The sequence below is a fragment of the Marmota marmota genome, unplaced genomic scaffold, assembly GCF_001458135.2.
Source record: "Marmota marmota marmota unplaced genomic scaffold, marMar, whole genome shotgun sequence".
Classification (NCBI taxonomy): Eukaryota; Metazoa; Chordata; class Mammalia; order Rodentia; family Sciuridae; genus Marmota; species Marmota marmota.
In genome coordinates, this window is record NW_026000108.1 from 49,653,616 (window position 1) to 49,669,531 (window position 15,916).

General features: G+C 31.7%; 1 protein-coding gene across 10 annotated transcripts in view; it reads right to left on the reverse strand.

The window, feature by feature from the left end:
- Epha5 (EPH receptor A5) overlaps positions 1-15,916 on the reverse strand; it is a 339,772-nt gene that overhangs the window by 65,469 nt on the left and 258,387 nt on the right. For 6 of the 10 annotated variants that reach the window (XM_015482150.2, XM_048784581.1, XM_048784579.1 and 3 more), the window contains one exon: positions 11,526-11,631. In XM_015482150.2, the coding sequence (XP_015337636.1) occupies positions 11,526-11,631 (106 nt within the window). The remainder of the gene's footprint in view (positions 1-11,525; positions 11,632-15,916) is intronic. The other 4 variants (XM_015482149.2, XM_015482147.2, XM_048784582.1 and 1 more) reach the window with 1 other exon arrangement.

Genomic DNA, 15,916 nt, shown 5'->3' on the forward strand with positions numbered 1-15,916 from the left:
GAATGTAATCTATCAGACTGTCACTGATGCCTCTTGGAGGAAAGCATGTGACTAGCATGATGAACCTGTTTGGGCTTAGCTATTTTAGTTTTTAATTTATTTTAAGAAAAGTAGAAAGAAAAAGTGAAGGCAAAGGTGTAAAAATGTGATGCTTGATTTTTTTTTTTGTATCTTAAAAAAGAGACTATTTATAAACACAGCAGTGATAAAATGTTTTTTTTTTAAATATTCACTTGTGAATTAAAAGTATGAGTTGATCCTAAAAGAGAAGAAAATACATCAAAGAAATAAGCCAATTGTGTAATTTTTAATGTTTCTCACTTCTTTCATTATGATCATGCAATATTTTCCTATATTTGAATTGTGTTTATCAGCAGTAAACTTTTAAGGTGGAGAAACTGCATGGACTAAGGTTTTAATTTAACTATTTAACTCCCAAATAATAAAAAATAATTGTGGATGTACAATAAAATGATAAAAATACAAAATGTTGTACTTTTGATAATCATAAGAGAATTGAATATATTAGGAGAATGATTTCAAAGAAAGCTAAATGTTACATTTCATACTAATCTATGAAATTTCATATAAGTATATTTTGTTTACTAGAACTGGACAGAAATAACAAATTCTGGTAATGACCATAGGTGTTTAAAATTAAATATTATGATGGTATTAAATTTAAACAATTTTAGTATGATATTAATATATATAACCTAACAGTGATTAATTATGAATACAATTGCTTTATACATGTAATTGTGCATAAATGATGTATGTGTAAGTAGTCATAAAAATGTACCTATATAAAATATTTATAGTTTTAACTATAAAATCCCCAACAGGAATTCATCTGATCATAAATTGAAGAATATTTATACATCATATTTAGGCTCATATGAAACTAGAACAATCAGATAAATTTGTAAAGTAACTTTGATACCCCAGAGCCCATACATTGATCAATATCTCTATACATACTATTTTAGTTTATGCTACTGGTCAGATCCAGTAAAAGCTCCCGAACAGTGATAAACAGGTAATGATATAAGTCTATGGAAAATATTAGTGTAAATCTCAATGTAAATGTTAATTTTTTAATGGCATGCAAAAAAGTATTACTAAAATGCAAATAAAATTCGACCCTTCTAATGATATATCTTTACTACATGAAGTGCTAAGATTCCATCAGCTTTACTGGGGAAAGATCAATACATGCAATTGACAAAACAGGCAATAAAATAACAAAGGACAACACTTTTTTGCTTATGTATTAATGATCCTATTAAATCTCAAAAATAAAAAGACAAACAATTAAAAATGCAGAACCATTTTTCACTTATTAAATTAGTGAAGACTGACTAGGTTGTGAACTACCAGTTAATATCATGCCCTGTTGAATGTTAATTGAAATAATGACTTAGAAAGGTCATTTGTCAGTATATGTCAATGATTTTAAAAATATACATGTACATTGACCCGTTCTTTGAATTATATGAATCTGTTCTGAGGATATTAAAGAAAGAAGTAATAAAATACAAATGAGCCCTCTAAAATAACAAAGATGTGAGAACATGAGAAATGCTAGTTATCAAGGAGCCATTAAATTTTTGCTTTTAAAACATTTTCAGTTACTCAGGGAATTTTTTCACAATGTTAAGTTAAAACTAGAAAACAAAACTATGCATAATATCTTAGTTATATGTGAGAAAATATTTATGTTGATTGCTTCTGGAGGTATGTGTATGATTGATTTTCTTTCTACATTTTCTCTTGTATTATTTTATGATTTTTAATGAAAAAATATCTAAAATAAAGTAAGAACCAGAAAGAAATTAGATAATCAGCTTAATCATGTTAACTTTATAAAATGCAATGCTTTTCCCTTTCCCCTCACTTCCTCTTGTATGTAATTTTGCATAACCCTGAGGGCCTCCTTCCATTTCCATGCAATTTCCCTTCTCTCTCCCTTCCCCTCCCACCTCTCATCCCTGTTTAATGTTAGTCTTCTTCTCATGCTNAGTAGAGGGGGTAGAGAGAGAAGAGGGGAGGGGAGGGGAGAGGAGTGGAGGGGGGATAGTAGAGGATAGGAAAGGCAGCAGAATACAACAGACACCAGTATGGCAATATGTAAATCAATGGATGTGTAACTGATGTGATTCTGCAATCTGTATATGGGGTAAAAATGGGAGTTCATAACCCACTTGAATCAAAGTGTGAAATATGATATATCAAGAACTATGTAATGTTTTGAACAACCAACAATAAAAATTTAAAAATAAATAAATTAAAAAAATAAAAATAAAAATAAATGCAATGCTAAAAACATTGAAAGTTATAGAAAGTAAAAAACTTAGAGAAAATGGGAGCAGCAGGATGACTTCATAATTTCAGAAAATCTGGAGATTCATTTAAGGAGGTGGCCATTTATCATACCTTTAAAGATACATTGTAACTCAGAGGAAGCAATCAAGATACAATCTGATACCATATTGGGGGTTATAGGAGATACAATGCAATGAGTGGTTGCACAGAAGCAGAACTGACAGTGATTTTCACTTGGGGTACATGGCATACTATTCAACAAAAGAGAGTAGTTGACTTTGAGCAATCCCAACTTGTCAACCTGATAATATCTTGCCTTCCAGAATGGAAACAGGGTACAGAAAGTAGTTAAGATAAACAAACATCAACAGCCAAAACTACAATATCCTCCCAACTGTATTTCTTAAATTTCTTGCCTTTCAATTTATACTGGCCCAAGAGAACTGCATTGTTTATTGTTTTTTTGTTTTTTTTTTTTTTAACTTTCTGTACATTGTGATATTTAAAAATCTTTAAAACCTTTCCTCACCAGGGAAAGACTACCCCTCCCAGGGTAGCCAATTCGCAGAGGTAGCAAAAAGCTTAGTCAGGAGCATACTTTTGATATGTAAATCTATCAGTCTGGACCCACACCTCCCTTTGTCTGTCTGGGATACCTCAGGAGCCTATATTCCTCTCCCTTAAGCATTCTGGGTTCAGGTTCAAGGCAATTAGAGGCAATTAGAGACATCATTATGAGCCAAAGTCTGCCAAAATTATTCAAACTAGCCAGTCATAAACTATTTACCCTGCTTTTGCCTTGACTTTCCTACTGAAACTCTAGTAAACACTCTGGCCAACACTTTCCCCTCACTTCTACGTTCTGCCTTATGGTCACATTCTAGTGTTTCTTGTGGTCCTCCAAGCCATGCTGTGCCTTCTGTTTCAAGGATATGTGAGCCTTCATTTACTTTGTTTTCTTGAGCTTCATTTGTGTTTCCTCTTCTGACCATATTTGATTGACATCACATGAAAGACCCCAGAACAAAAACTCAACAATCACTATTATGGATATGTGGATTCCAATGCTAGACCTTGCAAACAGGAAAAAAAATATATATATATATATAACAGATCATTAAGGAAAATAGCAGTGAAGGAGGCCCTAAATGATATGCCCTGACTGATCTGACAAAAACCAACTAATATTGAGAGCAAATACATATTAAAGATCAGAGTGAAAGTGTACCATTCTTTTCTGAGAGAGTAATATGTCTGAAGAGTAAGAAACAGTAATGAGAGACAGTAATGGATTTTGCTAAGCAACATCATTGGGATCTAACAGGTTTAGTAGCATTGTAACTATCACAGTTACCAGTTGCATCTGAAGTCAGTCCTCCTGCATGACATAATAAATAATTCAGCTACTGGAAACTGAGTTGCTAATCTATTAGAAACATTCATTTGCTTTTTGGTTCATGTAAAGTCTTTTGAGAACAGATTTTGAACACTTGTGGCTTTTAGCTGGTGTTCAAAATCATTTGGAACACTTCTCTCTATTTCTCAGTAATGAGTATACAAGACATGGCTCAGGAAATCAACTACTCTCTTTTGTTGAATAGATGTACTACCTTTTGGCATAGGGCAGTGATATTGATTTTCACTGTGGAGCTGGGTATCAGGTTCCTGTGAGAGACTGTGAAATTGTGGCCTCCAAGAAATGTAATGAAATTCCCAGAAACCTGGCAGGTCTTTCGCCAAAGCCCAGCATCTTCTGGCATGCTTGCCTGCTCTCTATTTCAGATAGGGATCACATTCTTTTAGAAAAGGAGCTTTGGGCAAATAGAGCTTTAGATAAAAAGCGTATTTTGTTCTTGTGGTTTAGGCTTTTCACTTGCAGTTTGTTTTGTACTAGTTGAAATCTATGAGTCTCTAGCTGTTTTTACTAAAATAATTTGCATCTTTGCACATCAATGATATTGATTGCCTATTGTCTCCTGTACCATAAAATTTTTCCTGTGAAATGTTGGCCTCAATATAATTCCTGAGAGTTACAGAGATGATATATGTTTGATCTGTGAGAAATTGCAGGTGGGATATTCAATAGTCTTGAGCAATTGAGCCAGTAACCCTCTTAGGTTCTGTTTCCTAGGATGGTTTGCTTCCCACAGTGGGCAATTAGTTGTTGCTATGCTCCTAGCCTTCCTGGCATTACTTTGCCCTGATCCCCACTTGCCAGTCATTAATAAATTATGATCTGCTCTCTAATTATTTTTGATTCCGAGCCTTTGAAGAAAAAAGCATGTAATCATGAGAAAATAGACGGGATAACAACTCTCAAATTTCAAATCAATACACACGTCTGGATTTATTACAGTTTACTAAAGTCACATCTATTGCTAATTCATAAACCACTGAGATTTACTTTTAATGAGCTCTTTTCTAAACCCAGTGATTTGCTGTGTGATTACCAATATTTGTTTATTATTATTGTAAAATAAAATAGTACCATAAAATCTTTTCATAGAATACATTTTCTTACTAAAACTTATCAAGTTCAGAAACTACATAATTCTTGCTGAGTTAATGAAGTTAAATACATTAGTGTATTTATGGTACTTGTCAAATGAAGAGAATCAGTAAAAAAAAATACAAATATTTCTACTTACATCAGTATTTATAAAAGCCACTGCTGTTTGGTAACACCAGGTGAAACATGTTTTAGAATGTCTACATGTCAAACAAAGAACATCATAAGCTAAGGAAGATTTCTAAACTCCTATACTTATTGAAATCAAAACATTTATTTTGTGATGATATGATGTTTTACTATTTAGGAAGAATACATATTTTGGGGTGGGAAAACCTAGTATGTTTATGTTAAGAATTCCAAAGTTTTTCAATTTTACATTAATAGGAAAAAATTAATAGGAAAAAAATGAACAAATCATGTCAAATGGAGATTGATGCACAGTTCATCTTTAATTCGGTAATATGAAATATTCATTCAATTAGGTTTTCTAGGAGAGCCATAGAAGTTTTTATCCTCTAAGTAATTACTGGTGGACAGAAGGAAGAAGATATTTATGAAAAGCCCAATAATTTGTGGTTGAAAATGTTAAAAATTCTATGAGGAATACTAATATAGTTCTAAGACTTTAGTGGAAGGAGAAAATGCTTTGACTAAAGGTATTGAGGAAGGCTTTATGTTAGAAGTAATAGTTTTATGGGTCTTGACATGTGGGCAAGGTTTAAGTACTGTGAAATGCCAGGAAGCTAGTTCCAATTGCACAGCAGGCACCTAGATCTATCAGTGATTGGCACCTAGATCTATCAGTGACTGTACTTTTAATTTTTTTTTTAATCTCTTGAACTATTCAGCTACTTGTTCTATCATTCTCTTTCGGATTGAGCCATTTTGAATTTGTCTTCTGTCATTTGCAAAAAAATAAAAATAAGTTAAAAACACAGTGATAATGCTGGAGAAGCAGTGAGAAGCACATCATCCAGAGGCTTGTGCCCAGCTTCACTCCTCCAGCCATGCTGCCACTGGACACTTACTGGAACCCACACCTAGGGTAGGGCTGAGTGTGTGTGTGTGGTGGTGGCAGGAGGGAGTAGGTGGATGGGGTGGGGGGTGCAGGGGGTGGAGTTTCAGGGGTATGCAGAAGTGAAATTAACCAGCCTCTATACAATCACAAGTGTTATGGAGTTGGTGACATCTAATATGTGTGACTTAGAATACAATTTACCATGTATCCTCTTCTCGTAAAATGTGAAGGGAGATTCACCAAGACCAAATGTAGTTTTCATTTCTTATAGTGTCAAAATACTACTTGACATTAATTTTAAGTTATAAATTATTCATTATTTACCAGTCTAAAAGTTTTTTAAAGGTGAATACTCTTTTATTTAGCAGTAGAGAATCAGATATTTTACATGGAAAGTTTGAATTCACAAGTTTATTACAAGTCAGTGAAAATATAATAGTAAAGAGCAAAGTCCCTAAAGTCAGAGCTTGATCCAAGTCCCAGACCCCCAATAACTTCTCAAGGTGGGAGAGATGAGGGCAGAAGCAGAGATACAAGCTTCTGCCTTGACATATTGTATCTTATATTCTAGTTGAGGAGTCAGACCAAAAACTAGCAAAAGATATGAAAAAAAAATTGTGGTGTGCAAAGGAGGGAATCATGAATAATAATTTTAGTGAGTGCAACCGACAGGATGAGACTGAGCAGAGGAACAAAACAAGGAGGGAGTCCTGTGGTTCTTTTGGGCAAAGGAGTTAGGCAGCAGGAAGAGCTAAGGCAGGGATGGTAAATTAGGACCTTACTTAAAAAAAATCAAGGAAGAGCAAGAAGATAATTTTGTCAGCTATAAATCGGAGACAGAAATAGAGTACTGAGCCATGGCATTGTTGTGAAATATATGTAAAACCCTTAGAACAGCACCTTGTAATAGGTCATGCATAATTGATGTTAGACTATACTTATTATTGTTAACATCATTACTCCGCCACTTGCATTAAAGGGGATTCTCTGAAGGTTTAGGAATAATTTATTCCCTTTAAAAAGCACTTGCTTAAGAAAGTGTGATACTTTACTATCAGATGGAGGCAGAGCTCTGGCACTTGCCTAATTAAGCATTCAAAACACCTGCATAATTATTTTATTCAGGTTCAAATGAACTTGAAAAATGTTTCCTTGGCCAAGAAATTTTACTCTCAAACGATTGTTTTTTTTTTTTTTCTTTAAAATGCAAGTTGTTCAAGGTATATAATCAGAAGTCAAATATTTCTCAAAGTAGAGCAGACCATAATTTTGGACAAAATTGAAAAAAATGTTACCATAAAGAGAATTACTCCAATTTTATTGAAAAAATCTTTTCATTAGCCCCATTTAATTGTGTTCTTTGAAATTCTTTCAACACATAAAACTACTACAATAAAATGAAAACATTTTGAGGAAAGGACATTACTTTTTTAATCTTAGTGCACAAGTTTTATTTAGGTGTTCCTATATAATAGGTGCTCAGTAAATCTGGGTAATGGATGATTGTGAAGACCATGTCACTTACATCTGTTTTAATTGAAAGAACTTGAAATAACAAGATGTTTTAATTCAACAGACTTGAAATAATTTTAAAAGACAAAATGTTAATGTTATATTCAAGCAATAAAAAAAAGAATCAAAGTTTTATATAAAACTACTTGTTTAAAACAGTTTCTGACATGGTTGACATAATCTCCAAATACAATGTCTGTGGGCTTCAGATGAATTTTTGCCCCAGGAAACTGTGATATTTCAATGGAATGATTTTCTATTGTTGAATGGGAAATAGGAAGGAGATAGGAGTTAGCAGTCTAAGTCCAAGTACAAGATCTGAACATGACTAGGACAAACAAGGGAAAATTATATGCCTACAAAATAATATTTTTATAGGCATTAAGACACCTCCCAGGCTAAAGTTATTGTGTTGGAAATATCATAGCATAAAAATCACACGAGAGAAGTCTGAAAATCATGTCCAAGGACAAGCAATAAAAAGAAATCCTTCTTCTTCCACTTCATAAGTTGTTTCCTGTTTGTTTGTTTGTTTTTTGTTTTGTTGTTGTTGTTTCCAATTTGAAGATTGGAAAAATCTTGAAGTGTTTGCTGTTTATGTGCAAGAGCATGGGCAAACATAGGTGGGAGTACATGGGTGTAATATGTATGTATTTTGCCTCTGAGTATATCTGTGAAATTAATTGAAAACAAAGATCAAGTTTTGAAAATTTCATAGGATATAATGAAATTCACAAACAGGATAAATAAGGGATCAGAAACACAATATTAGAAAATGTTTAATCCCATAAAGTCTATATCAAACAAGTTTCAAGGAAGAAAGCTTTTCCCTACACTAGAAGGTGTTTTAATTTTTTAATATGAGTTTTACTTTAGAATAAGGAACATCTAGTAATAAATATTCAGAATTCAACCTTCAGCTTGATATACAAACACAAAGAAAAAAAGTAAATCTAATTGAAGGAAATAAAAAGAAAGGGGAAGATACAGCAAAATCCTCTTTGAAAAATTTAATTTGAAGACTGAGGAGATGAAAATCTAAGAAAAACTGGTTGAGGTTGACTAAACAAATTATATACATATATACAGATATACATATGTATATATATAATAGTGTATCTAAAAGGAAAAAAAATCCACCAAATTAGGATATAAGAAACTTACCAATGTTCAAGGTCAATACCAATAAATGAGAAAGATCAAAGAACAATTACAACATGCTGAAAATATCAAGAGGTTTAATTTGTAATCATCCTAGGGTTACTAGACATAGTTTGTTGAGGCCATGTCAAATGTTTTGCAATCTCATGAAAAAAAAAATTAAAAATTAATGGGAAAGAAAGTTGTGAAAAGAAAATTTTGAACTCTACCAAAAATGCTTTTAAGCAAGACTTAAAACTTTAAAATAGATGATCACTTTGCCATTTTTCAAAATTAGACATTCTTCATCAAGATTAATACTTGTCTATGTTGTATTGAACTGCATCTAGGTAGGAAGATTCCCTAAGCACTTAAACACAATCATCTTAAGCCTAAAAAGATTAGAAAAATCTCTAAATTTTATTTATTTTTCATCCTTGAGTATATTTTAGAATTTTATAAAATTGATTTTTTTTCTTTGAAATAGATTAGTTCTACATTATTCAAGCTATAATAGCCTACAATTATTATTTCTTTGATCTGAATAAAGATACAAGTTGTCAGTGAATACGTATTTTCAAGAAATATCTTCTGTGGGCTCAAATGGTGCTATAAATTGTCAATGAATGTAACATAAAAGTGATACCAGTTTTTTCTATATATTACAATGAAAATAAGTTATTTATATTACAAATGAAAAATCAGATTATTTTTAATTAAAAATATATTACTTAGAGGCAAATACCTGATTATGTTATCTTATTCAAGAGACTAAAAGTGGATATTTCAAAGAAAGAAGATAGTCTTCATGTCATTATTTTTATACGTATGTTTATCAGTCATGATTTAGCAGAGAGAGGAAGAAACATAAATAATTCCACAACCTTACACCTTTAATAGGGAAGGAAGTTGTCAATAATTTACTAGAACTCAGGTTTCCCAAATTTGTATTAGGTTCTGGCCATATCTTCATTTAGTTTTCCTTTTATTTGATAAATGTTAACTGGGTTAATTCAGAAAAATCTAGGTAGTACAAAGTGGCTAAGAGTATGTCCAGACAAAAATTCCAGTTCATTACCTTAAGTGAAAATGGGAAAGTCCTCAAAGAACCATATCATTGAGGTTTGGAATAAGTGTAAGTATATAATACAAGAATAAAATAAGTTTTCCATGAAAAGTAACTACAATAGCACAGACACGTCTATCATACCACAACTTCTCCTTAAAATCCAAAAATGTACATTCAATACAACACAGTAATTTTTTGAAAGTTTCTTTGTTATTGAGGATCAAACCCAGAGCCTCATTCATGCTAGGGAAATACTCTGTCACTGAGCCGTATTCCCAGCACTTTTTATTTTTATTTTGAGATGATCCAGCCAAGTTGCCCAGATTGAACTTCAGCTTGTGATCCTCTTGCCTTAGTCTCCTATGCATCTAAGATTAAGTACTGGAAATTTCATGCAAAAAAAAATTCTATGTAAAACAAGTGCATTTGATTTATTTGATTATGTTTTTGTTTTTGTTTTGGTGAAACTTGTTATCCTTTCAAAAAAATAGTTTTAAAAAAAACAAAAATGGGTAACTCTGCTTATTTTCCAGAAATAAAGGACACTAGTTAGGAATTCTCCTCAGGTATCTTCAGAGGGAGGATAAGAGGGACAAAAGAGAGCCCAGGGTTGGGCTTGGCTGGGCTTATCTGTTCTTACCAGAACACAAGTTGACTCTCTCTTAGAAGTTCTGAAAATGCATAAATTACTTTTCTAACATTAAAAGTAAGCAATGGATTACAACATATAGTCTTTAGAAAACTTTGAACACTTAAATGAACAAGAACTAGAAAAAAATAGAATTTTCAGATACAAAGAAAAAGCAAGTTCAAGGGGACTAGCAATATTATGAAGACAAAGTGTTTTCCCTGGTTTTAAGAATATAGTCATAAATCTTTTCAGGACACAGGTTACAGTATATTGAAAAATGCTTAATTCTGTATTTTTGTGAGTTGAACAGCTTATAGAGAATAAACGGTATATGAGTAGAACAGTAACAAAGTCAATATGAAAAGTTGATTTTCTGACTTTTTTTGTTGACCTTCTAGTATCACTAGGTTTGCACATTTTTGTAAGGTTTAAATATTTCCATAAAGACTTTCAACAACTTTTCTAAAATGATCAAACATAATACCAAAATAAATTTTCAAATGGACAGCTCTCACTACTGAATATCTTTTCCTAAAAAATAGCCTGCATGAAAAAGATGGAAATATAAAAATGTTTATTATAGGAATAGAGCCTACTTATTATTTATTTACTTATTTATATTTTATTTTTAAGGAAGGTTGATTATACTTAGTCCAAAATCAGGAAGCACCTCTAGAAAACTTCCTGTTGGGATCTACCTCTTTTATTTCAAAATGAAAAATGTAGACATGAAATACATGTATTCATGTATTTCATGTATCTCTTAATACAACACTCAATGCAATTCACTCCAAGTCAGTATATAACACGATTGACAAGTTGAAATCCTGCAGAAGCTGAAAAGAAAAGTAGTCGCTGAAAATGTTCAGAAATTTTGCCAAATGCTTATTTGCCAGAATATCTGCTTTATAGAATTAGTAACCCTATTCCTCAAAAATCTCTGAGGAACAGTCATAGATCTTCCGAAACCCTAATTGAAACAGGCAAAGACATATATGTTTGAAAGGAAGAAAAAAATTCAGAATTAAAAAAAAATCTATATTGAAGAACAGATAGAGTTTTATTAATACTAGAAGAAACAATAACAAGATAATACTACTCCTATGAAGACAACACACCTAAAAAAGAGAAATCGTGTGCTTAAAAATTAGCACTAATATGGACAAGACAAGGCCTAAGAAATACATCATACATTGAAGTTATTTACCTATGTACTGCTGCCTGATTTGTGTTGGGATGTGCCTAACAGCCAAATGGTCAGATCAAGGTAAGGAAGAGATCAGCTGCAAAAGTTCAGAATCACAGCTTCCTATCTTACCTTCCACTGAGAAGGAAGCCAATGACCACTGCCAACAAAATGACTCCCACTGTCACAGACACAGCAATTATAGGAATCTGGCTTTGATCACTGGAGGCTGCAACTGCTGATAGGAGACACAGAAAAGGAAGCTTGTGGTTAAAGTGATCATATGTATTCAAAGTAAGACCTACTTAATAGTCAGTGATCAATTCATGGCTTAAGCAATTCACACACCCTTGGCCAAGATTTCCCCATAATGTCTCTTCTCAAAAATCTGTAATGGAAAAGGCATCTTCAGGAGAAAATATTTACTCTCCAAATAGAAATTCAAAAGCATTACTAAGTCACTGACTATTTCCTTGTCATCATAAAAAATGAATGTATATTGTTGGCATAGTATTCATTGAGGGACCTAAGATTTACAAGATAAAATGGAACATCTTCAATAACTTTTAACATCTTAATCTAAATAGGACGGTATTAAGTATATGTAATTTGACATTTCTAGAGTTTGATGCCACTGTTCTCTAGAAAAAAATTCTGATTAGATTATTCTTTTTTCTCTGAAAATCCAAAGTAATGTGACTATAACCTCATCAAAGTTAAATAAAATAGCAATATTAAAAATATAATATTAACAACATTATGTCAAGCAGAATATAATCATGAAGTATATATTATGAATAGGGTTACTTTTTGAAAATTATGAAGGCAGAAATTTTAAACTTTAGGAAGCCTATACTATTCATTATATTCATTTACATCACTTTTTGAAAAAGAATGGATATAGAAAAAATAATTTTCATTTGGCATTCACATTCTTATCCCTTTTTTTTTGTCCTGATCTATACAGACACCATTTTGGACCAATCTTCAGAGCCAAATATTATCAACTGCTAATTAGTATAACTGCTATTTAGAAAATAAGTCTATGTCTTTACTTTGTCTTTTCTTCTGGTGATAATAGTTTCAATTCTATATCTCTTTACCTGGATTTCTCCTGTTCTCTAATGCTGAGATCACTAATAAATAATTTGGTTATTGTGGTGTAGTATAAACAGGGTAGGGAAAAATTATACCATCACCCAGGATTTCTAACATTGGATTATTTGTACAATTGCTATTCTCAGTTACCTATCTCTTCACTCACCACCTTCTCCCTCCACCCCCATAGAGGACACCAATCTAAAGAAAACCATGCAGACTTGGTTCAATGTTATATAAGTTCAATATTAATTTGAATGGGTTGAAACTGCTACTTGAATGCCCTTTATTCACTCTTTAATTTCCAAATAAAATCACCTCCACAAAGATAGTATTTCTTATTTTCTCAGTGTGTTAATCTATTCCCACTTTGTGCATTTTTAAAGGCCACACTTTACGTAATACAGTGTTCCGGTCATCTAGCATTAACCATCGCTGTGTCTGTCATCTTGTTTTGCTTTACCTAACTACTTCTTTCTCTCCAAAGATCTTGGTTCTTTAAAGACTTTCCTTCAAGTGAGGCTATTTTTTCCATTATAGACTATTTCTTTGCAACTTACTAGCCTGAGAATTATCTCCTTTTAAAAGGAAAAAAGTAAATTATTTGATTTAAATATTTTGGTGCTCAACCTGAATTTGAAAAAAAAAATGTCCAACATTTAATGGACATATAGGCCAAGGAAGTTATTTTATCTTTTAAAGCCTCATTCCTTAATCTTCAAATAAAAATATTTTTTCTGGATCATTATCTTTCCGCTAAGATTAGAAATAATAATAGAAAACACTTAGCATAATGCTTTACTGACAGCCTTAAATACACAGTGAATGTGATTTCCATTTATTATCTCCTGCTTTATTTACCATTCTTATTATTTCCTATTTGTCAGCATCTTAACTGGGTTATATGGAATAAGCCTGATCTTGTGAAAAGTCAAGTTATTAAATTCTCTGTGCAATTTTTCTTCTGCCTTTGAGGTTCATTTATTGTTTTTTACATGATATTTGCTAAACTCAATTAGTGCTCATTTTACCTTACACAGTATTGTAATAAGAAATTTTACTCTATATAACATACCTATTTCATTGTAGAATCAGTATTCTTCTTGCTGCCTATGGCATTTGACAAGATGGTTTGGTTTTGCCCCTTTGAAGCACTGCTTTGTAATTTCTGTTGATTCTACATTCTCACTCCCATCTTCCAAGTGAGTGAACTTGCTGAAGACTCATTCCTGATCCTTCTCACCTCTATCTTTTTCTCTCCCTGCTTCTCTTTCTCACTCCTTTTCATAGATACTTCTTTGCTCAAGGCATCAGGTGACATGAAAAATTTGTAACTCCAATGCTTATTTCTCTCTAAAACATTGCTCTACTTTTCACCTTTCCCCCTCATTTGTATTTATTGCCACATAAGAATAATGTTTAATATTAAGGCCTATACTAAGTCCAGCCCCACGGGCATTAACAAAAACACATCAACAAATAAGACATGAATCAAACCAATAAACCAACTGATTTGATCTCTTTCTAGTTTAACTATATTAATTCTTTCTTAACCTGTACTTGTCCATTAATAACCAAACTTTTTTACATTCCTTTTGATGTACCTCATGTATCACTTTATTTTATCTAATTATTAATTTCTTTGATTCAAATCTATATGTTTAAAAACTTGTAAGAGTGTTTGTAGTATTTTTTTCTCTCCTCTCTATGTATATTAAATATCAAAAACCCTAACTTTGATTATGTTTCCCTGACCAAGATCTTATACGATTCCTAGTACCTATGGAAGCACATTCCAAAATTTCCAGTCTAGCATTCGAAAGCCCTTCTAACCTGATGACAAGAAATATTTCTGGCCTCAATGTGACAATTTGGTAACCCTCACAGATATAGTTCTAAAAGAAGAAGGCATGATTAATCAGAAGTAGAGATAAAAATGGGAAACCTGAAACTAAGAAAAGTATTAAATTTGCAAACAAGGTTCCTGGTAGTGTCAAATGATTTATTTTTAATAATTGCCATTATTCAAGAGCTAATTATTAAATAAGAGCTAATTTAACAATGGGTTAAAATACACTTATGTATGTGAAAATGTCTTACATTATAATAACTAACATTTTGCCAAAATTTTCAAATGTTTAAATCAATATATTTTGTGAAAGTATTGAGTAATTCTTATTAATGCTTAATTTTATAAGTATTTCTATGTTTTTATCTAATTTACACTGAAATCAGATTTTTTGTATAATATGCAATTAAAAAGATGAATAATTTTTAAAATACATTTTAATTTGTTAACTTTTTAATTAACAATTTTCTGAGTACTTTGGTGATTCTTAATTATTGAAAATTTCACTTGTAATGATTAATTTGTGAGATATTTCTAATAGAAAAAATTCATCAGGATTTTGTTTGCCCTGGGGGCATTAATACTATCATTCTTATTTTAACTAAGATGAAATGATAGAATTTACAGGGCTGTCAATTCCTTTACACTTATTTGGTGGTGGGAAAAAATTAGGTCCTATATGAGCCATGATTTCCATTTTAACATATTGTTAAATTTATATTCTTTAAAAATATGAATACTTAGGCATTCCTGTTTCCCATTTACTTAGGTATATTTGTTAAAAATTTGTCAATTGCTGATGTAATATTGAAAAAAGAGCTGAGGAATATTTCGAAAACACCGAGGAGCAAAGTTTGAAGTAATGCAACATACTATACCAAAATGTCTATCAGTTATAAAAACTAATATATTTTAGAAATTGTCACTTTTTATTTTTATTTTGTTTTAAATAGAGAGTATTTTTTTAAATATTTATTTATTTATTTATTTTTAGTTTTCGGCAGACACAACATCTTTGTTTGTATGTGGTGCTGAGGATCGAACCCGGCCGCACACATGCCAGGCGAGCGCGCTACTGCTTGAGCCACATCCCCAGCACTAAATGTCACTTTTTAAATCATTATTCACTCTCATTATTCCTGGGAACTTTCAGGTGTTGTATGTTGAGAAATCACATTTTTTACTTTGCATTGCTTCCTAGTTCCTGGTTGTAAACTTATATAATGCCTAAGTTACATATTGGAACACTTAATCATTAAAATTGAACAAACTTTTGAGAACCAGATTATAAATGCTTTTGAAGACTGAGCTGAGAATTTGAGTATTTTTTCTCACAGCATTATTATCTACTCACTTTCTTCATCAGAAAAAAATGAACAAAATTACAATTTTGACAAATAATATGAGTTCTGGAATCAGGGGAAAACTTTAAAACAGTATGACAGGTAAATAAGCACATGAAAAGATGTTGAATAGTATTAGCTATCAGAAAAATTCAAATGAAAATCACAATAAGATACACCATCTACCTATTCAAAATGACTAGCAAAGGAAATACATGGGGGCTGGGGCTGGG